The sequence below is a fragment of the Callionymus lyra genome, chromosome 1 (genome assembly GCF_982586985.1).
Source record: "Callionymus lyra chromosome 1, fCalLyr1.hap1.1, whole genome shotgun sequence".
Classification (NCBI taxonomy): Eukaryota; Metazoa; Chordata; class Actinopteri; order Syngnathiformes; family Callionymidae; genus Callionymus; species Callionymus lyra.
The window spans coordinates 11,359,483-11,378,419 of NC_141818.1; the positions used below are offsets into that span (position 1 = coordinate 11,359,483).

Here is an 18,937-nt window from a genome sequence, read left to right on the forward strand (position 1 = left end):
CAATTGCATCATCCATCCATTCATCCATCCGTCTAACCATCATCTATCTATCCACCATCCCTCCATTCATTCATTCATCCATTCCTCCCTGCCTCCCTCCATCTAACCATCCATCCCATCATTCATTCATCCAATCCTGCATCCATCTCTATAATCATCCATCCCTCCATCCATCTTTGCATCTCACCATCTAACCATCCATCCCATCATCCATCCATCCTTCCATCCATCTATCTATAGATCTGTTCATCCATCCATTTATTCATACATCCATCCATAGATTCATCCATCTGCCCATCCAACCCTCTATCCCTCCATCCATCTAATCCATGGATCTATCCATCCATCCGTCCATCCGTCTATCCATCGATCCGTCCATCCCTCCATTCATCCCACCATGTATTCATTCATCCATTCATCCATCTGTCTAACCATCATCTATCCATCCATCCATTCCATCCATTCAACCATTTCTGCATTCCAAGTTATCAAAACATCCTTTCATTAATCCCTCCAGCCATCCATTCACCAATCATGCATCCATCCCTGCATCCCTCTATTCATCCATCCATTTAACCATCCATCTATCTAACCAATCACCAATCCCTCTATGCCACCATCCATCCATCCATGCCTCTATCCATTCATCCATCCCTCAGTTCTTCAAATAAATCCACCCATCCCATAATCCATTAATCCATGCATGTATTCATCTATATATTTATTAATCATCCCTCCATTGCCCAACCTAACCCTGCATCAAGACATTCTTCCGTCCGTCTATCTATGCAATATTCTCTATCAACATACCAAACATCTTCTTTCCTTTGCCTTCCATCCCTCATGGACTATAGACTGGACGATTTGTATGTTTTCACCTTTTCTTCTATAAGGTTCAGTGAGTTCGCAGCTTGAACTTTTCATGGTCAGGTTACCAAAGCTGTGGTTGTGTAACTGGACCAGATGTATGACGAGTGCAGTGCGAACATTTGTATTCAGAGAAGGAAGATGTTTGTAGAACTACATGTGGACTCCATCATGCCTGTCGTAGAACTATTACTCTAATTACTAGAGGAATGTCAACGAATCCTTCCTATACCTTACTTCCTTCTCTCCTTCCTTCCCTTCTATTTTCCTTCCTCGCCTGCTTAATCATGTTCTTCTTGCATCCATACCTAACTTCTTTCATGTATCTATGACTTCTTTCTTTCCTTTATCCTCCTATTCCTCTCTATCCATTTTCTGTCCTTCATTTTGTCCGGTCTTCCTTCATTCCTTCCTTCCTCCCCTCAGTTCTTCTTTCCTTCTGTCATCCTTTATTTTATTATCTCTCTTCCTCCCTCCAGCCGCTTCTTCCTCTCTTCATCCATTTCTAACTTCCTTCAAACTTCACACCTGGTCTGCCACCAGCCTTTCTTAGTTCTCTTCGCCTTGGTTTTATTAATTTTTTTTAACCCTTTTCGTACCTTCTTTCCTACAAATTAACCACCTACTTGGGGGGGAAAAATAGGAATCCACTTCCATCCTTATTTTCTGAACACCCCCAGACCAACTCATCCCATCCTGCTGTTAGCGATGACATTATACTTTCCCACTATTTTCTATCAACCCTTCCACCCATCCAGCAACATTGATCCTGCTCAGTGTGCCACAATGCAGCATGCAGCAGGAAGAAATGCCGACAGGTCTGACTGTTTGTCTTCAATTTGGCTTCTTAGCGACACTCTTCTGACATCCCGCCTGTCTCCCTGGATGTCATATCTATTTCCTGAACTAACTGAGTTGAGTCCCGGTCGTGTGACTGCAGCTCTATGCAGCAGTCTCGTACAGCTCAGTGCTAAAAGCGCCGGATTGGATTACAAAGTCATTTTATTAGGTTTTCTTAATGACGGTATTTGAGCTGCATGTGATTCCATTCTTCTGTCTTCACCAAACCATGTTACGGTAACTCAGGATCTGGAAGTCAGTGCAATCTGCTATTTATAGATTCTTTATCAACGGTCTGAGAGGTCATCCAGGCTGCATGTATACATCATCCAATTCCTGCAGAAAAGTAGATTCAATAGTTAAGAAAATGTCTTTCTTCTTAATAATAATGTCTTTTTTCAATGCCACACAGTTGTCCAGAGCGGGTGACAACTGTCTGCGGTCTGGCACAATGAGGGTGGATGTGGTCAGACAATGAAGATGTTGCTCATCTGTCGGGTTTTTCCGATCGTCTTTGACAAATTATTTTGTTGTTGTTTCTGTGGTTTTACTGTGAATTTATTTTTTTGTCAGATTGAATGTGTTATTTAATTATATAAATCTTAACTATATACCATATTCACATTCTGACTATAAGGTGCTTTAAGCAAAACAACACGGTCAGGTGAGTCAAAATGTATCGCACACTTTCATAATAACTGTCAGTATTGTTCAGTTGTAACAAATTAAATACAATACAATACACTATTCATACTTTTTCAGTACCTATTATGTACATTTACTTAAACATCAAGGGGTTCCTAGCTTACCAAAGTCATACTAAAACATTTTGACGGACTTATGACTCATAAAATCGGGTTGAAGTTAGTAAGAAGATCCAGAATTATAATAATAAGTTAATTTTTGAGAAAATAAAACATTTGTAAGTGTGCCTTATAATTAAAAGAAATATGTTTAAAAAAAAGCAATTATTACAAATTACAAATTTAAAATGATGATCTCTATCCCGGTGCCCTAACTAGCTGGTGTAAAAAAAATGAAAACCTTGACAGTAAATGGAGGGCCACGAATTGAAACCCCTGATTTAGAGTTCCCGATTAACCTCTAAGTTTATAGGAACAGTGGGGTGCACCGTGGGAGGAAACCAGAGTACCTAGAATAAACTCTAGAATAAGGCATTTTAATTCACATCTTTTGTCTTTCTTGCTTTGTGGTATTTACTTCATCCACAAAAAGATAAACCCCAGACTCAACTTCAACCCAGATGAAGCCGTCATTTTCTTTTAAGAGTCAACCTGTCAATCAAAAGTGATCCACATGACGGATCTGAGAAGGTTCGGAAACGACGGTGAGGTCTAATGTGGATTATTAGAACGTGTCTCCCTCTCAGGTGGCTCCCCGTCTTCCTCCTCCCACTCCTCCCGTCCTCACCCTCCACCCTCCTCCTCGTATGTGGATCTGCTCCTGACGGACTTTTTTTTCCTAGTCCCGATGCCCCCACAGGACTCCGCGGTCATGGCTGGAACTCTGACCCAGCACGGCTCCCCGAACCCCGGCTACACCGGCAACAGCGCGGTGCCGCTGCCGGCCATCACGCAGACCAACTCCAGGGACAAGTGGAGCAAGAAGATGGACTTCCTCCTGTCTGTGGTGGGGTTCGCGGTGGACCTCGGAAATGTCTGGAGGTTTCCTTACGTTTGTTATCAAAACGGAGGCGGTGAGTGACGTTTTATTTTTGATATGATTTTTTTTAAGTCGTGTCATTTTTTTTTCTTCCCTAAAAAACAAACAAATACTGTATTTATAATGTTAGGTCAAGTGCGCACTGTCCATGGTTCTGAATTTGTTTTGTTACCGGAGCAACTTTTCCCAACTTTTCCTTCGTAGTTATTTTGAATATATTCAAATCCTTAAGAAAAAGGATGTTAAAAAAATAATACATGACTATTTATGACCATAAATGAAACAAAATCTTGTAAAGTGATTAAAAACACGTTTAAAAAAATCTTAATTCTAATTCTAAGATTTTATTTCTGTTTTACACAATTATATTATATATATTATATATTAAAAATATATAATCTCATCTTTTTCTCTTCCTGCTTCTCTTCGTTGCTCTTCTACTATTCCCTAAATTAAAAAAAAAAAAAAGATCTTTAAAATAAATGATTCCACAGACCAGTTTATTGCTATTAAACCTGATTATTGAGATTTTATTTGTATAGTTAAAACCATTAGCAGTGACTGGGATCTCTCTGAGCTATGTTATGACATGGTGACGCCTCTGATTATGAGACATCCGTGTGTGTGTGTGTGTGTGTGCAGGGGCTTTCCTGATTCCCTACATCCTGATGGCCATCTTTGGAGGCATCCCGCTCTTTTACATGGAGCTGGCACTCGGGCAGTTCCACAGAACCGGCGCCATCTCAATATGGAAACACATCTGCCCCATTTTCAAAGGTATATTAGACGACCCTAGCTCCTCCCGATTCACTAATAATCCCGGCCATGTTTCTCTCCAGGGATCGGGTACGCCATCTGCATCATCGCCCTGTACGTGTCCTTCTACTACAACACCATCATCGCCTGGGCCCTCTTCTACTTCTACTCCTCCTTCTCCACCATCTTGCCCTGGACCAACTGTGACAACGTCTGGAACACCCCCGACTGCACCAACTACTTCGGCGTGGACAATGTGACTTGGACCAATACTTCCAAATCTCCGGCAGAGGAATTTTACACGTAAGTGCATGTAAGTTTGAGCAGCAGGAGTCTGGTGTATAAATAGCTCCAGGGCTCTCATCTGTACAAACAAGGCTTGTGTCGGCTGGTTCTGGTGTGGTGCTTGTAGTCCGGTGTAACATACAGGGTCGCACTGGTGTGCCGACCACCCGCTGACCGACGTGTTTTGATCCGAACAGGAGGAATGTTCTGGAGATCCACAAGTCATCCGGGCTGAGGGATGTTGGCGGCGTCCGTTGGCAGCTGATGCTCTGCCTCTTTCTCATCTTCACCATAGTTTACTTCAGCCTCTGGAAGGGGGTGAAGACTTCAGGAAAGGTAACACGTTGTTATAAGTTACACCGCGGCTATTTTTACCTCCCCCTGAGCCCACACACGGTTGTTCATCCTCTCTGCATCCTCCCACTGCTTCCCTCCACACCAGGTAGTGTGGGTGACCGCCACGCTGCCCTACATCGTGCTTCTGATCCTGCTGGTCCGAGGAGCCACGCTGCCCGGAGCCTGGAGGGGAGTGGAGTTCTACCTGAAGCCTCAGTGGGAGAAGCTGCTGGAGACCAGTGTGAGTTGTTGAGGCTCGTAGAAATATTACATCAAATGAGACACGTCACCTTTGTTATTTTCCAAATATATATTTTTTTACACGTTGGTTTTCCTTAATTTATAGTATTGTAAATATTATGTAAATTGATGTATGCTTTAAAAAAAAAAGCATTTTTTACTAACTAATGTTTTTGGTACTTAAAAGAAATTGTGCTAATATAATTTAATTTCTTTTTTTTAAATTCTAATAGTTCCTTCTTTTCCTCTGTAGTACTATGTACAACTCCAGTTACTGGGCCGCATAGAAAGTAAAGTTTATATAATTTATACATCTGTTCTACGATTGTTACTGTCTGAAAGGTGTTTTTATTTAAAAAGACGATATATTATCTAAAGTTAATTTTGCAGTAAACAGTCAAGTGTAATCAAAAAATGTGAAAAAAAAACATTTTTAACTTTTTTATTGGTTGGTGAATATATTGCCAAAATTAAACCATTCCTTTGGTCAAAAACAGGTTAAGCAGGCGTCAAAAAAGGTCGAGGACGCCTGCTTAACCTTTGTGTTATCTCAGGGTCAAGGTGACCCGAGTGCCTGAAAACAAATGTGTTTGTGGTATCCCTTGTGTTGTCTCTAGGTCAAGATGAACAACCTCTGCAACCTTGGGACAACACAAGGCATACCACAAACACATTTGTTTTCAGCCCCTCGGGTCACCTTGACCCTGAGACAACACAACGTACATACAACAATAATATCATTCAACAGAGATGAGCTCTAAATCAATAATATTAGTAATATTAGTCATTATGTAAAGATGTTAAACCCCATATTATTTTATCTTTAGTACAAATACACACTGAGGTGATGACGGTGATCAATACATTTTGCTGCAATGAAACTTTTTGGGGTGTGTACAGCCCATTGAGTGTTGAGTCTTTCACGTGAAAATGCAAAGTCACTCGTTAAGCTTCTGCAACTTGAGTTAGAAACCTTGATAGATTTTTTTACAAGCAGAAATTGCGTCTGGTTTGAGCATATTTAACTGTTGACAGTGTTTGAGTCGCACAGGATGGTAGCGACGAGAACCCTCTTATCTTCCTTGTTGAACAGTTTTTAATCAACAGTTTTTCATTTCCATGTTGACTCAATGGTGAGGGCGGGGTTCTCTGTGTGTGCAAATAAAGATCTGCCTCTGTGTGCTTGTGGACATTAGCCACAGTGACCAATGTTAAAGTGAGGATGGACGTCCATTCCATCTGTTCGCTCATGAGTGACGACTTCACTTCTAATTTATCCCCGTCTTAAGTTTAATTTCTCTCATATAAAGCACTTTTGTAGTTTAAGTGACTTGACTGGTTTTTGAATCATCTGGGTTTTTTCTACTTAACATTCTTTGTCTGTTCCATTTAATGTTAGAAATGCTTTTAATTAAGAATTGTGAGTAACATAATGTATTTATATGTGTATCTCAATACGAATCCTTCCCTTTTTCATTTTTTACCAAGAACATGAAATATTATAATTGTATTTATTTATTTTTTATTATTGGAAAATCTTACATTAAACAAAACATAACAAATTCAGAATTGAGAATGTACATTAAAAACATACATTCTAGATAAGAGAGGAAGCATGTGGAACTTCAAGAGATTTATTTAATGAAAAAAAAGCTCAATTGAAACGACAATTTGTCCATTATGAGAAAGTCCACAGAGATCGAACACGTAACATATTCATTCAAAACCTTTTTCTTTTTTTTAAACAAAATTTTACCAATGATTTAGAAGCCATCTACTCAGTTCATTATGATCTGATTAAATCAGACTAATAACCAATGATGGTTGGAGTTCATTTTCAAATTGAATCTCTAAATAATGTGTGTGTTTAGATGCCGACTCCTGATATTAAATGGTGTTTTCTACATGTGTAACATGAGGTAGCAAATGAGAGATTTATTTATTTCACTTCCAACAATCGAAATATGCCGATTTAAGTCAAAGAAACAACCTCGATATATACTGATGTTGTTCTTTTCCCCCCAAATTCATCTAACCGACGAGGTTAGTCCAGTGAGACTTGTGTGTCCTGGCTCTCTGAAGCGTCCACGCTGGTCCCTGCATGCTTGTTTATTCAACATGTGTGAGTGATTTGCTTGGGAGGGAATATGGATGAGACCAAATGAGATGCATAAATAAGCCACAGAGCAGGATAATAAGATGCATAATTGGTTTAGATTTTCTGCCCATTAACAAAGGCCTCCCTTTCTGTGGCACTCAACATTATCTGCTGCTGCGCTCCTCTTTTAACGCTGCTCTTTAGATCTCCCCGTGTACAGTCGTGTGAGTCCTATACCAACACATCCCGGCTGCAGACAACAGTTGAGTAAAAGATGAATGACTGATATTTCTCTTTTATTTGCCAGTGCCATTTTAGCTGTGCCATTACTGAATCTTATGTATAGAGTTGAGGGATTATTAATGTTATATATTGACGTTAAACATGTGAATCTAGTTATAATCATTTATTTTGAATATTATTCTTAACTTAAGGGTAATTAAAAGCCTATCGTGAACTGTTATTATTGTATATTCGTTTGTAAAAAGACACATTTTATCGTGTCTTATTGAGAAGGACCGGTAGCAAAAAAATAAACGATAAGCAACTGTGAGGTTACATGGTTCGAAGTGACCCCCAGAAATACATCTCATTACATCTCATTGAAGTACAAGCTTTACATTTAATAAAAATAATAAAAAATTACTTTATAATCGTGGATGAAAATTCTTCTTCTCTTCTCTTCTCTTCTCCTCTATTTGCTGAGAATGTTTGATAAAGGAGGAGAAACCTGGAGATAATCAACCCTTGGGTTATCTGAGGGTCAAGATGACGCGAAAGCCTGAAAACAAATGTGTTTGTGGTATCCCTTGTGTTGCCTTTGGGTCAAGGTGAACAACCTCCCTATCTTCCATAAATACATTTGTTCTTTCCTTTACATGGATCAGTCGTCCTGGTCCCTTTGCAGAAAAGAACAAAAAACATGATGTTTCCAAGTTAAGCTTTTTAACCAAAAAGTTCTATTTTTGGTTTCATCTGACCAATACGACATTCTCCCAATCTCTCTTCTGCATCATCCAAATGCTCTCTAAGCAAACTTCAGACGGGCCTGGACACATCTGGCACTTCAGGATTTGAGTCCCTGGCGTCGTAGTGCGTTACTGATGGTAGCCTTTGTTACTTTAAAAAAAAAAAAAGTCTAAAACTTTCAGGATCAACTTTAAAATTCTGGTTCTTACTTTCAGATCTATTCATGGTCAGACTCCTCCTTACATCAGTGATCTGATCCAGCCTTACACCCCAGCTCGGGCTCTGAGGTCTGTGGACCAGAATCTACTGATGGTTCCTGAACACGGTTCAGGACCAGTGGAGAGAAATCCTTCCAGGCTGTTGCTCCTAAGCTTTGGAACGATCTTCCTCTCCCTCTGTGTTTGATGATCTACTGACTCTTTCAAGAAACATTTTAAGAAATTCTTATTTGTTCAGGCTTTTTCTTGATTTTCTGGAACTCCTGTTGTGTTATCAGTTTTATCTTGATCTTTAAAGTATATACTTTATTGAGTATTGTTTTGATTGTTTAAGCGCTTTGTGACCCTGGTCTGGAAAAGCGCTATACAAAGAAAAATGAATTACTTACTTACTTACTTTGGTCCCAGCTCTCTGCAGGTCATTCATTAGTTGCCTATGTGTGAGTCTGGGATTTTTTGCTCACTGTAATCATTTTGACCCCCCATGGGGTGAGATCTTACGTGGAGCCCCAGATCGAGGGAGATTATCAGTGGTCTTGTATGTCTGTGATTTTCTAATAATTGCTTCCACAGTTGATTTCTTCACACCAAGATGCCTACCCTGGTGCAGGGCCTTGTTTCTGGTGTCCTTAGACAGCTCTTTGGTCTCTTGGCCATGGTGGGGTTTGGAGTTTGACTGTTTGAGATTGGACAGTGGACAGGTTTCTTCCATACTAATAACAAGGCCAAACAGGTGCCTTTACTACAGGTAAAGAGTGGAGGACAGAGGATCCGCTTAAAGATGAAGTTACAGGTCTGTGAAAGACAGAAAACTTGCTTGTTTGTAGGTGACCAAATACTTATTTTCCACCATAATTTGCAAAATAATTCTTTAAAACTCAGCCATGTGATTTCAGGGTTGTTTTTTTTTTATTATTATTTTGTCTCTCATAGTTGAAGTACAAATATGATCAGGGCTCTCAAAACCGGGCCTCAAAGGGCTGGGGTGGTGCAGGTTTTTGTTCCAACCTGATCAAGCAAGTACAGTTTAACCAATAAGGACCAGTCAACTGATTACACTCTGAAGACCCCTGATTGGTTTAAAGGGGGTGCTCAGGATTGGTTGGAACTAAAACCTGCACCAACCCAGCCCTTTGAGGACCGGTTTTGAGACCCCTGCCTATTATGAAAACTACAGGCCTCTCTCATCTTTTAAGTGGGATAACTTTTGGCGACTGACTAAATCATTTTTTCACCCCCTCTCCTCTCCAGGTGTGGGTGGACGCTGCTGCTCAGATCTTTTTCTCTTTAGGTCCAGGATTTGGGGTCCTCCTGGCCTTGTCCAGTTACAACTCCTTCAACAACAACTGCTATCGGTAAGAAGTGGTCGGCTCTCTTGATCCTTCTCCGCTCGGGTGGGTTTATAATTTGAATAAAGCATTAACATTCCTGGAATAAGCCGAAGGAGCAAGAATTTAACTGTAGAAGCTGAAATTATGATGAGAATTTTGAAAGGTGGCTTTTTTTTCTCCACCGTCCAGTGATGCAATCGTGACCAGTTTGGTGAACTGTCTGACCAGCTTTGTGTCCGGGTTCGTCATCTTCACGGTGCTGGGCTACATGGCAGAGATGAGGAAGGTCCGGGTGGAAGACGTGGCCAAAGACAAAGGTTGAGACCAATGTGAATTTGACGGAGACAAAATCATAGATACGATATTTTAAATAGTGTTTTTTCACCTGAAAGGGCCAAGTCTGCTCTTCATCACCTACCCTGAGGCCATCGCCAACATGATGGGCTCCACCTTCTTCGCCATCATATTCTTCGCCATGATGATCACCCTGGGTCTGGATAGCACGGTACCAGCTCAGAATGGACGTCTCACTGCAGCAAAGTGTTCCAATAACCTCACAAGAGATACTTAGCATCTTCACACATTTTGGCTTAAAACAAATTCCATCCTATGACATTTTAAACAAAGGTTTTGAACCTTTTTTTGACTAATTTAGAAGTTTCTTTACTGTTAATCTGCTTGATTCCAAGATGTACAAAAATCAGGACTATTGTGATAGAAATATTTTTAAGATTCTTGCCACACATTCTTTAGGAGGATTATTTTTGAGCTGCCAGTAACAAGCTTTGTCACAGTTAGTGACCACACAATATGTTAGACAACAAAAGAAAAATAGATATAATCATTTAGCACTAGTGTACTGAAGTAGCTAAAGCTTAGTGTCTCCTTATATGTACGGTTGATAAATTGTGACGCAAAAGGTACATTTGTGTCGATATTTTTCCAACAAGTCTTCTTTTAAACTTCCGTTTCCGTGCCAACTTGAGAGAACCATGTTAAACTGGAGCTTCTCAGTTGACCCTAAAAAGAGACGTGAAGTGTCGTAAAGTGCAGCAGAATCATAATCAGAAAATCGTTATTGTCCGTGTTGTAAACATGGCACTGGATTTGTTGGTTGTAGCAAGAAAAAAGTACATATAAATAATGAAATGAATAAATAAAAATAAAACAAAACAAAATACATTCAATTTAACTAAACAATATTGATTATGCAAATGCCTGGAAATTGTGCAGATGGAACAAATTACATGAAGCTTGATGGTAAAACTTTAAGATATACTTTTGAAAAAAAAAAACTGTAGTAAGTTTGATTTTTGATAGATTTTATTGTATTATTAGACGCATCATACATTGTTTTCAATGTCTTCCAATTCCCATAAGTCAGGGGTGTCCAAACCTTTTTCAAATTGATGAAAAATATTAATAGTCATGTTTTATTTAGAAGTTTAAAAAGCTCTATCTACCTTCATCACAATTTAACTTGAACTTGAGACAGAGCTAAAGGCTGTTTAGAAATAGCATCAGCATCAGCAACTTTTGAAGTCTTGGGAGCTTTCAAATACTTTTTTTTTTTTATCATCTGGTTGAATATAGTTTAAAACGTAGGCTGGGGGCCCAAATGAAAACTGCTCGAGGGCCACAAATGTCCATCGGGCCTGACTACGAGCAAAATGTACACATATTTTTTTCTGTTTGTGGAGACAACTGTGTGAGTCATGACTGTTAACATAAAACCAATCATCAACAAAAACAATGCATTTTTTTCAAGGCAAAATGTTATATAATGCTGCTTTAAAATAATAATTTAAATAAAAAATTAAACAAAAGTATGGAAAATAAAGGACAATGAGAAAATCAATCCCTATAGTAAAAAAGGAAAAAATAAAAGCAGGAATGGATAAATAGTTAAAGCTGTAAAGATATAGATGGAGTGGGTACACTTTAATGTCCTTGTGTTAGTTTTAAAGAAACAAATTAAACGTACAAAATGGATAATAACAAACTTATTTGCAGGTAAATTGAGTTCAAACCTTTTGATGTTGGCCTGATGTGTTTCAGTTCGGCGGTCTGGAGGCGATCATCACAGCGGTGCTGGACGAGTATCCAGACCAGTTAGCTCATCGCCGGGAACTCTTTGTCCTGGGCTTGGTGTGCGTGTGCTTCCTGGGCTCTCTCAGCACCCTTACAAACGTGAGAACCTGTTGATAATCTTCTTTAAGAGGTGAGTCTGACCATGTACAATTGACAGGGCGGAGCTTATGTGGTGAAACTTCTGGAGGAATTTGGCGTCGGCAGCTCCATCATCGCTATAGGTTTCCTGGAAGCTATTGCCGTTTCTTGGTTTTACGGTAAAGTATATGAAAACGTTTTACACCAGTAAACTTCTGAATTGATTAACTAGTTGAATGTTTGTGATCCAGGGATTAACAGGTTCAGCAATGACATCCAGGCCATGCTGGGAAAACCACCAGGACTTTTCTGGAAAGTATGCTGGGTGGTCATCAGTCCGGCGTTTCTGGCGGTAAGTATTAAAACATCTTAAAGTGATAGTTCACCCAGAATTCAAACTTCACTCATTATCTACTCACCCTCATGTCGACTCAGATTTGATATTATTTTTTAGTTAGATCTGTTCCTTTTTAGAGTTATACGAAAATATGTACATCCAACTGAATAAAGCGAATGATGCTCAGTTGTCCTGGTCTTCGATTATGTCCAAAAAGACCATCCAAATACCTCCATGCTGCTCGTCTGTAACGTCCATCTTGTATTGAAGACACGACAAGAGGAATTGTTCCTTGTAAAACTTAAACAAGTTTATATTTCAGCTCTTTTGTAGCAGAAGTTTAAAGAATAACGAGCGATACAGACAGGAAGTACTCTTGGTACATTTCGTTACTGCCTACAGTGTAGACAATGTAATCTACCCGGAGTACTTCCTGTTTGTAAGTAAGTAAGAAAGTAATTTAATTTATAGAGCTTTTCCAGACCAGGGTCACAAAGCGCTTAAACAATCAAAACAATACTCAATAAAATACATACTTAAAAGATCAAGATAACACAGAGAACAACACAGGAGTTCCAGAAAATCAGGAGGAAAAAAATAAGGCACAAATAAAAATGTCTTAAGATGTTTCTTGAAGGAGTCAGTGGATCCATCAAGTGCAAAGAGCGAAGAAGATCGAAAGCTTAGGAGCAACAGCCTGGAAGGATTTCTCTCCTCTGGTCCTGAGCCGTGTGCGAGGAACCATCAGTAGATTCTGATCCACAGACCTCAGAGCCCGAGCTGGGGTGTAAGTCTGGATCAGATCACTGATGTAAGGAGGAGTCTGACCATCAATAGATCTGAAAGTAAGAACCAGAATTTTAAAGTTGATCCTGAAAGAAACTGGAAGCCAGTGAAGAGTTTTAAGGATCAGAGAAATGTGAGTTCTTCTACTAGAGCGGGTCAGAATTCTCGCTGCAGAGTTTTGTATCAACTGCAGGCGAGACAGATCCTTCTTGTTAATACATGAAAACAAACTGTTGCAATAGTCTAAGCGTGAAGAAACAAAGGCATGACAGTGATGTCGAAAGTAGACTGTACGCACTCTGGAAGCACTCGTGAAATTTACCGGAATTACTTCCTGTTTGTGTAGCAATTTCATTTTTTTTCCGGAATGATTCCTCTTGTCGAGTCTTAGACCTTACAGACGAGCACCACAGAGGTATATGGAGGTTTTTAACCCTAGCGTTATCTCAGGGTCAAGGTGACCCGGAGGTCCAAAAAAAGTCTTTGTGGTAGAGACAACACAAGGGATACCACCATAACACATTTGTTTTAAGGCCTCCGGGTCACCTTGAGATAACACAAGGGTTAAGTACATTATTTTGGACAAAGATGAAGACGAAGACCACTGGGATCCAGTCGCTACATTAAAATGAACATATATTTTCACCTAAAAACTCTAACCGTAAAAATTAAGGTGTTAAGGAAAAATCTCAACACTTAGTCGACATGAGTGTGAGTAGAAAATGAGTGAAGTTTGGGTGAACTATCACTTCAACTCATCGCAAATATCTTCCGAAACATGATCCTTTGAAAGAGGATTCGAACAATCTCCGACACTTAAAGTCAAGCGGAGATCAGTGAGCGGTAGTGGACAGGAGCAGGAGAAGATCAATCGTGTGAGCTCGGCTCTTTGAAGGTCGCCGCTGCTCCACAGCGACTCCTCCCACCGTAGATGAAACCTCCACAGCTGGAAATATTTCATCTGAAACTTCTTTTTTTTTGCTTCCAATATGCATCACGAAACATTTGGATGAATGTCAATGTTCCTGTTATCTGGGGCTCATTTGCATTTCCCCCTCTCTCGTGTTGACATTTCCAAACTTTGAGCCGTTTTCCTCCACGAATGCATCACGTGTGGAATTGACATATGATTTTTCCAAACCTTACAGTATATCATCGTGAGCTCCCTGCTGAAGGCGCCTCCGCTCGCCCTGTTCGACTACCAGTACCCGGACTGGAGCATCGTCGTGGGGTACTTCGTGGGACTCTCCTCCTTCATGTGGATCCCCATCTACATGGTCTACAAGCTGGTGTGGACCCCGGGCTCACTAAAACAAGTCGGTTTGACAAGAGTTGACAACTTTTTTTCTGAATTTTCTTCAGCTGAGCTTCTATTTTGCGCTGTCGTTCCAGAGGCTGGCGGTGTGCTTGAGACCCGAGAGGACGCTTCCAGACATCCCGGCTGACGGACTCAACATGCCCATTATTCCATAGGAAGGTTTCCTTCGCTGTGCCGAGGCGAAGTCGAATAACTGGAAATGTACTAGAATAGACACTACGGTGATGTGAAGGCCATGTATAACTGACACGATACCTCAAGTGGTGCAGCTTGTCAAACTGATCGTCTCGTCAATCACAGACGTTTTTATCACTGTGCTTTTCTTATGGAAGTATATCATCAGATTATCGAGTCGTTGGATTCAACTTTTCAAATTAAATTGAAATTGAATTATTTAATTCAATAATTTCTTTATTGAATGCTAGATTTGTTTTTGTTTTTAATTAAATAAAATGGCTTTTTCACAGAGTTAAATATTTTAATTCAAATAATTAGAAGATACATTTTCTAGATTTAATGTTTTTTAATTCATAACCTTTCAAATTCATTATAGAAATACGTTTTAATTCTGGAATCTGCCATGATTAATTGACCAGTGCTTCTATGTCGTCAGGTGATCGTCTGCTTGTCGCGTGATTGGCTGAAAGTTCTACGTACTGTTTTTTAATTGTCTGCCAGCACTAATATAGCAAAATGTTTATATTGAATTTAAAAGGTTTCGATTTAAAAAATATTCCATTTAGACATTTTATTTTTGAATATTTGAAATTACAACATCGAAATCTATGTGCAAAAAAGAAAATGATTTATTTTGAAAATATTCGATTTAAAAAAACAAATTCAACCATTCAATTTACAAATAATTGCATGCATTATTCAATAAAAACAAATTCAACCTCTCAATATACAAATTATTAAGTTAAAATATTTAAAAAAAAACAACAACATTTAACAAGTCAATATTCTGATGACACCAAAACACTTTTATACTTCTGGTCTTTACGCAACTTTTGCTTCGTAGCTCATTCGCTAACCTGGACTTCATTTCAGTTGCAAACTCTGGCGTGTGTGTTTATGTGTGCCTGTCTCAACAACGCTGTCATTTCTCAAACCTAAAGCTCACATTTCCTTCCACGATAACGTCCGTTTACGTCTTCACGACCGTCTCCGTAGCACTTTGTACAAATGTTGTGTTTGGTTAATGTTTCACTGTAAATGTGAGCAACTCGGTTTCCACGTCCTCTCTTCTGTCGTTTACGTTAACATCGTCTGTTCTTCAGAGCTGCTCACGAACGAGCTCGAGCTGCCGAAACCACTGCTGCCAAAATGTTTCTCTCCCATTTGTAATGGATCTACAGGAAATGAGGCACTTAACATGTTGTTTTTCAAGTCACTGAGCAGCCATTTTTTAAACAGAGCCCTGTGTCATCCGCTAACTTTGCCTTAAATATTATCGACATCTGTAAACGTGGTCTAGATATCGTGCATCTCCGGATTTAAAGACTGTTATATATTTACACAGTAACGGTCATTTCCAGTTCAAATATGGGCCATGATTGTCATGATTTGTGATGAGCAAAGTGATTGTTGCCGTGTTGATCTTGTGCTCATAAGATGTCCAAACATGAATATATTCTATAGGAGGATCTTTGTGTTTTTTGTTTGTCAGCTTCAACAACATCAATGTGTCTTTTAACACATCGTCGCAACAGAAACATCTCATTAGCAACAGCAAGAATCCCTCATTGTGCCGGAGAATAGCCTGACCTCCACCTCTGAACACTGGGCTGACGTTAAACCTGGTCCGTCGCTTTAAGGTTGACAGGTATGAGCACGTGCGGGAGCCGCAAGTGCTCGAGCACACAAGGCCCACGATGGAGCTGATGGACACGTAGATGAAAGGCCTTTTGTGACACTGACGGCCATTGAAGTGGACAACGGGGACGCTGTGAAGACACATAAAAGAGGCTTTGCTAAATAGACGGACTGACAGGGGCGTCCTGCAGCAAAACGTGGAGCATCAGTTAGTCCTGACATAAAAAGTAATAAATCAGATACTTGACGTGCTATTTTAAACATTATTCTTCACTCACTTTACATTATCATGGTAAGAAGATTGACTAACCCTGAGTTCATCTGCCACAATCCTACATGATAATCTAATGGTAAATATGGATGTTAATGTGAGACGGTTACCATGGTAATATAGTTGCAGATACAATTGGCAGTTTTATAACACTATTTACATAACATGATAAAGACTTCAGCAAAAATTTTAGTTTGAATTTGACCCTTCTTATTATTAGTATTATTATGATTCGATGTACTTTATTGATCCCAGACTGGTAGATTATTATTATAATAACAATACTGTTAAAATATTAAGATTTAGCAGAAGAGGAAAGAGCAGAAGAAGTAGAGAGAGAGAGAAGACAAAGGAGAAGAAGAATTAAAAATATTTTTCTACATTAAAACTTGGATTAAAGGTTGATTGAATAATACACATTTAGTAATTAGAAGAAGAAGAAGGAAGTGAATAAGAAGAAGGACAAAAGGAAAAAAAGAAGAAAAAGAAAGGGAAGAAGAAACATAAGAAGAAGAAGAAAAAGAAAAAGAAGTAAAGAGAGAGAGAAGAAGAAGAAGAAGAATTGAAAAGGAATTTTCTACATTAACACTTATATTAAAAGGTGATTGAATATTACACATGTAGTAATTATTAGTAGAAGAAGAAGTGGAAGAAGAAGAACAAGAAGAAGAAGCAGAAATATAAGAAGAGGAAGAAGAAAAAAGAGTAGAAGATGAAGAAGGAGAAGAAGTACAAGCTATCTGTTACCAGAGCATAACTTGCAACCAATTTGAGCAGTGGATTTTTATTTATTTAATTTTGTATTTATTCATTATTTTGTTTATTTATATTAAGAAAGAAAGCTTCTCTCACAATGAATGTTTCATTTATTTAACACTAACTAGCTGTTAGTTAACTATGTAGTGAGTGAGAGAATTTAGCTTTAAATGTAAAAATGTATGTCATTCAAACATAATATTTCTTGTGCAGCTATAACTCCGGCTCCATCAGTGAAGAAAGTGTAAGAGTCAGAGCGAGACAAACGTGTCTTCAGAAGAGGAAGTCATGTACTTGCCTGGTGTTTCTCAGCAGCTCCTGATAATGAACGCCCGTGACGTGTCGACGATGGTGTGCAAACACTTGTTTGCCGTGAAAGACGGAGATAAAGGCCACATACATCAGTCATGCAGGGCAATTATATAAGAATATAACCTCAAGGAGCTTGACCTTTATGTCGATTCTTCATCGCTCTTTGACATTTCACAAATGAAGGAATGTGATGGAGGCCTGGCTCTTGTTTGATGGTTCCCAGTAAGAGGAGAGATGGTGATAAAACAGTCAAATACCTAACAAGTAACCTCTCGGCTGTGTCAGCTAAACAAATCATATATGTGTGAAAATATGCTGAAATAAAGCTCATATAACTGAAGGGAAATTTATGGAACTATTTATAAATAGTTTTATTCATGTAGAAATGTTTCGGTTGATCAACTTGTGATACTAATAGGATTAAAAAAAAACTAGTTATAAGTCATAAAAGTATTATTTGAAAAAAAAAAAGAAAGACGTAAGAAATACATAATTTACTCACTTTATTCACTTTTCATTTGTTTGTTTTATATGTGTATATTAATACTAAATGGCTAAAAAATGTATCTTGGTAATACTATTTTATTTGAAAAACATATTTATACATGATTTCATTTGTAGCAGTGTATATGAAAAGACACATTTAGCACATCAAATAAATTGATTATGATGACTTTGTTTTTTTTCTAGAAGAAAATCTAACATAAACAAAATAGCAAATGTAACATAAACTGTGAAATAAAGTTAAAATAAATATCGTTTTGTGCGAAAAATGCGAAAAATGTTTCATAAAGGCGATTAAAAAGTCATGTGATAATGGTTTGTGTTGTGTTCACTGACGAAAAAACTAAGGATTTTTTTTGTCGTTTGTTTCAGGATTCTAAATGTAATCAATCAGCTATTTGACACTATTTATGTTCAATTACACAACAGTAAATTATTTATTTTCGAAGATATTTGAGGATTTTTGCGACATTTTAACGAACATTTCCAGCCGTCAATCACAGCAACTCGGCGGCTTTAGGACCCGGAGTCACAGCGGAAGTCCCTCCACTCCTCCATCACCAGCGTCTCTCCTCCATCCTCCACGATGATGCTGCGACTCATCCCTCACTCTCTCCTCCTTTCTCTGGCGACATCCGTGAGAGGACTGGGCGAAGAACCAGCAGAAAGATCGTATGTGGTCCTGGAGAAGCAGAACCTCGGTGAGAATATAAACAAAAAAGCGGGGCCTGGGACTTCCTGTTGACGTCATCATACGATCGGTGATCGATTCGCTGATCAGCTTGTTTTGTTTGTGTCCGTCAGTGGCGCTGGGAAGTGTCTTCGGAGTCCTGCTGCTCCTCGCGATCTTCATGGCCGTCTGCGTCTACAAGCCCCTGCCCCGGTCCTGACCAGGTTTCAGAGCTGGTCCTGCACCTGCTGAGGGAGACCAGGACCCTCCAGCTGGTTCTGCACCAATCACAGATGAACACTTTTGTGAATCAAACCAGGTTCATTATAAGATTGTTGTGAATTAATTTATAGCTGATGATTTATTAAAAGTATTT

General features: G+C 39.0%; 1 protein-coding gene across 1 annotated transcript; it reads left to right on the top strand.

Moving 5' to 3' along the window:
* The first annotated feature begins 3,108 nt into the window (after window positions 1–3,108).
* Window positions 3,109–15,879, top strand: slc6a4b (solute carrier family 6 member 4b). The gene is made up of 13 exons (XM_087793235.1): window positions 3,109–3,424; window positions 4,033–4,167; window positions 4,230–4,449; window positions 4,629–4,767; window positions 4,874–5,008; window positions 9,544–9,647; window positions 9,813–9,940; window positions 10,016–10,128; window positions 11,682–11,813; window positions 11,872–11,971; window positions 12,044–12,144; window positions 14,064–14,231; window positions 14,308–15,879. Exons 1-13 carry the CDS (start codon window positions 3,199–3,201, stop codon window positions 14,386–14,388), a joined length of 1,782 nt encoding a protein of 593 aa, XP_087649361.1. The 5' UTR covers window positions 3,109–3,198; the 3' UTR covers window positions 14,389–15,879.
* Window positions 15,880–18,937: the final 3,058 nt, after the last annotated feature.

Coding starts and splice junctions, on each gene's coding strand:
- slc6a4b (XM_087793235.1), top strand. CDS start 3,199: ATGCCCCCACAGGACTCCGCGGTCATGGCTGGAACTCTGACCCAGCAC. Junction 11,814..11,871: donor CTCTCAGCACCCTTACAAAC/GTGAGAACCTGT, acceptor TACAATTGACAG/GGCGGAGCTTATGTGGTGAA. Junction 14,232..14,307: donor CCCCGGGCTCACTAAAACAA/GTCGGTTTGACA, acceptor CTGTCGTTCCAG/AGGCTGGCGGTGTGCTTGAG.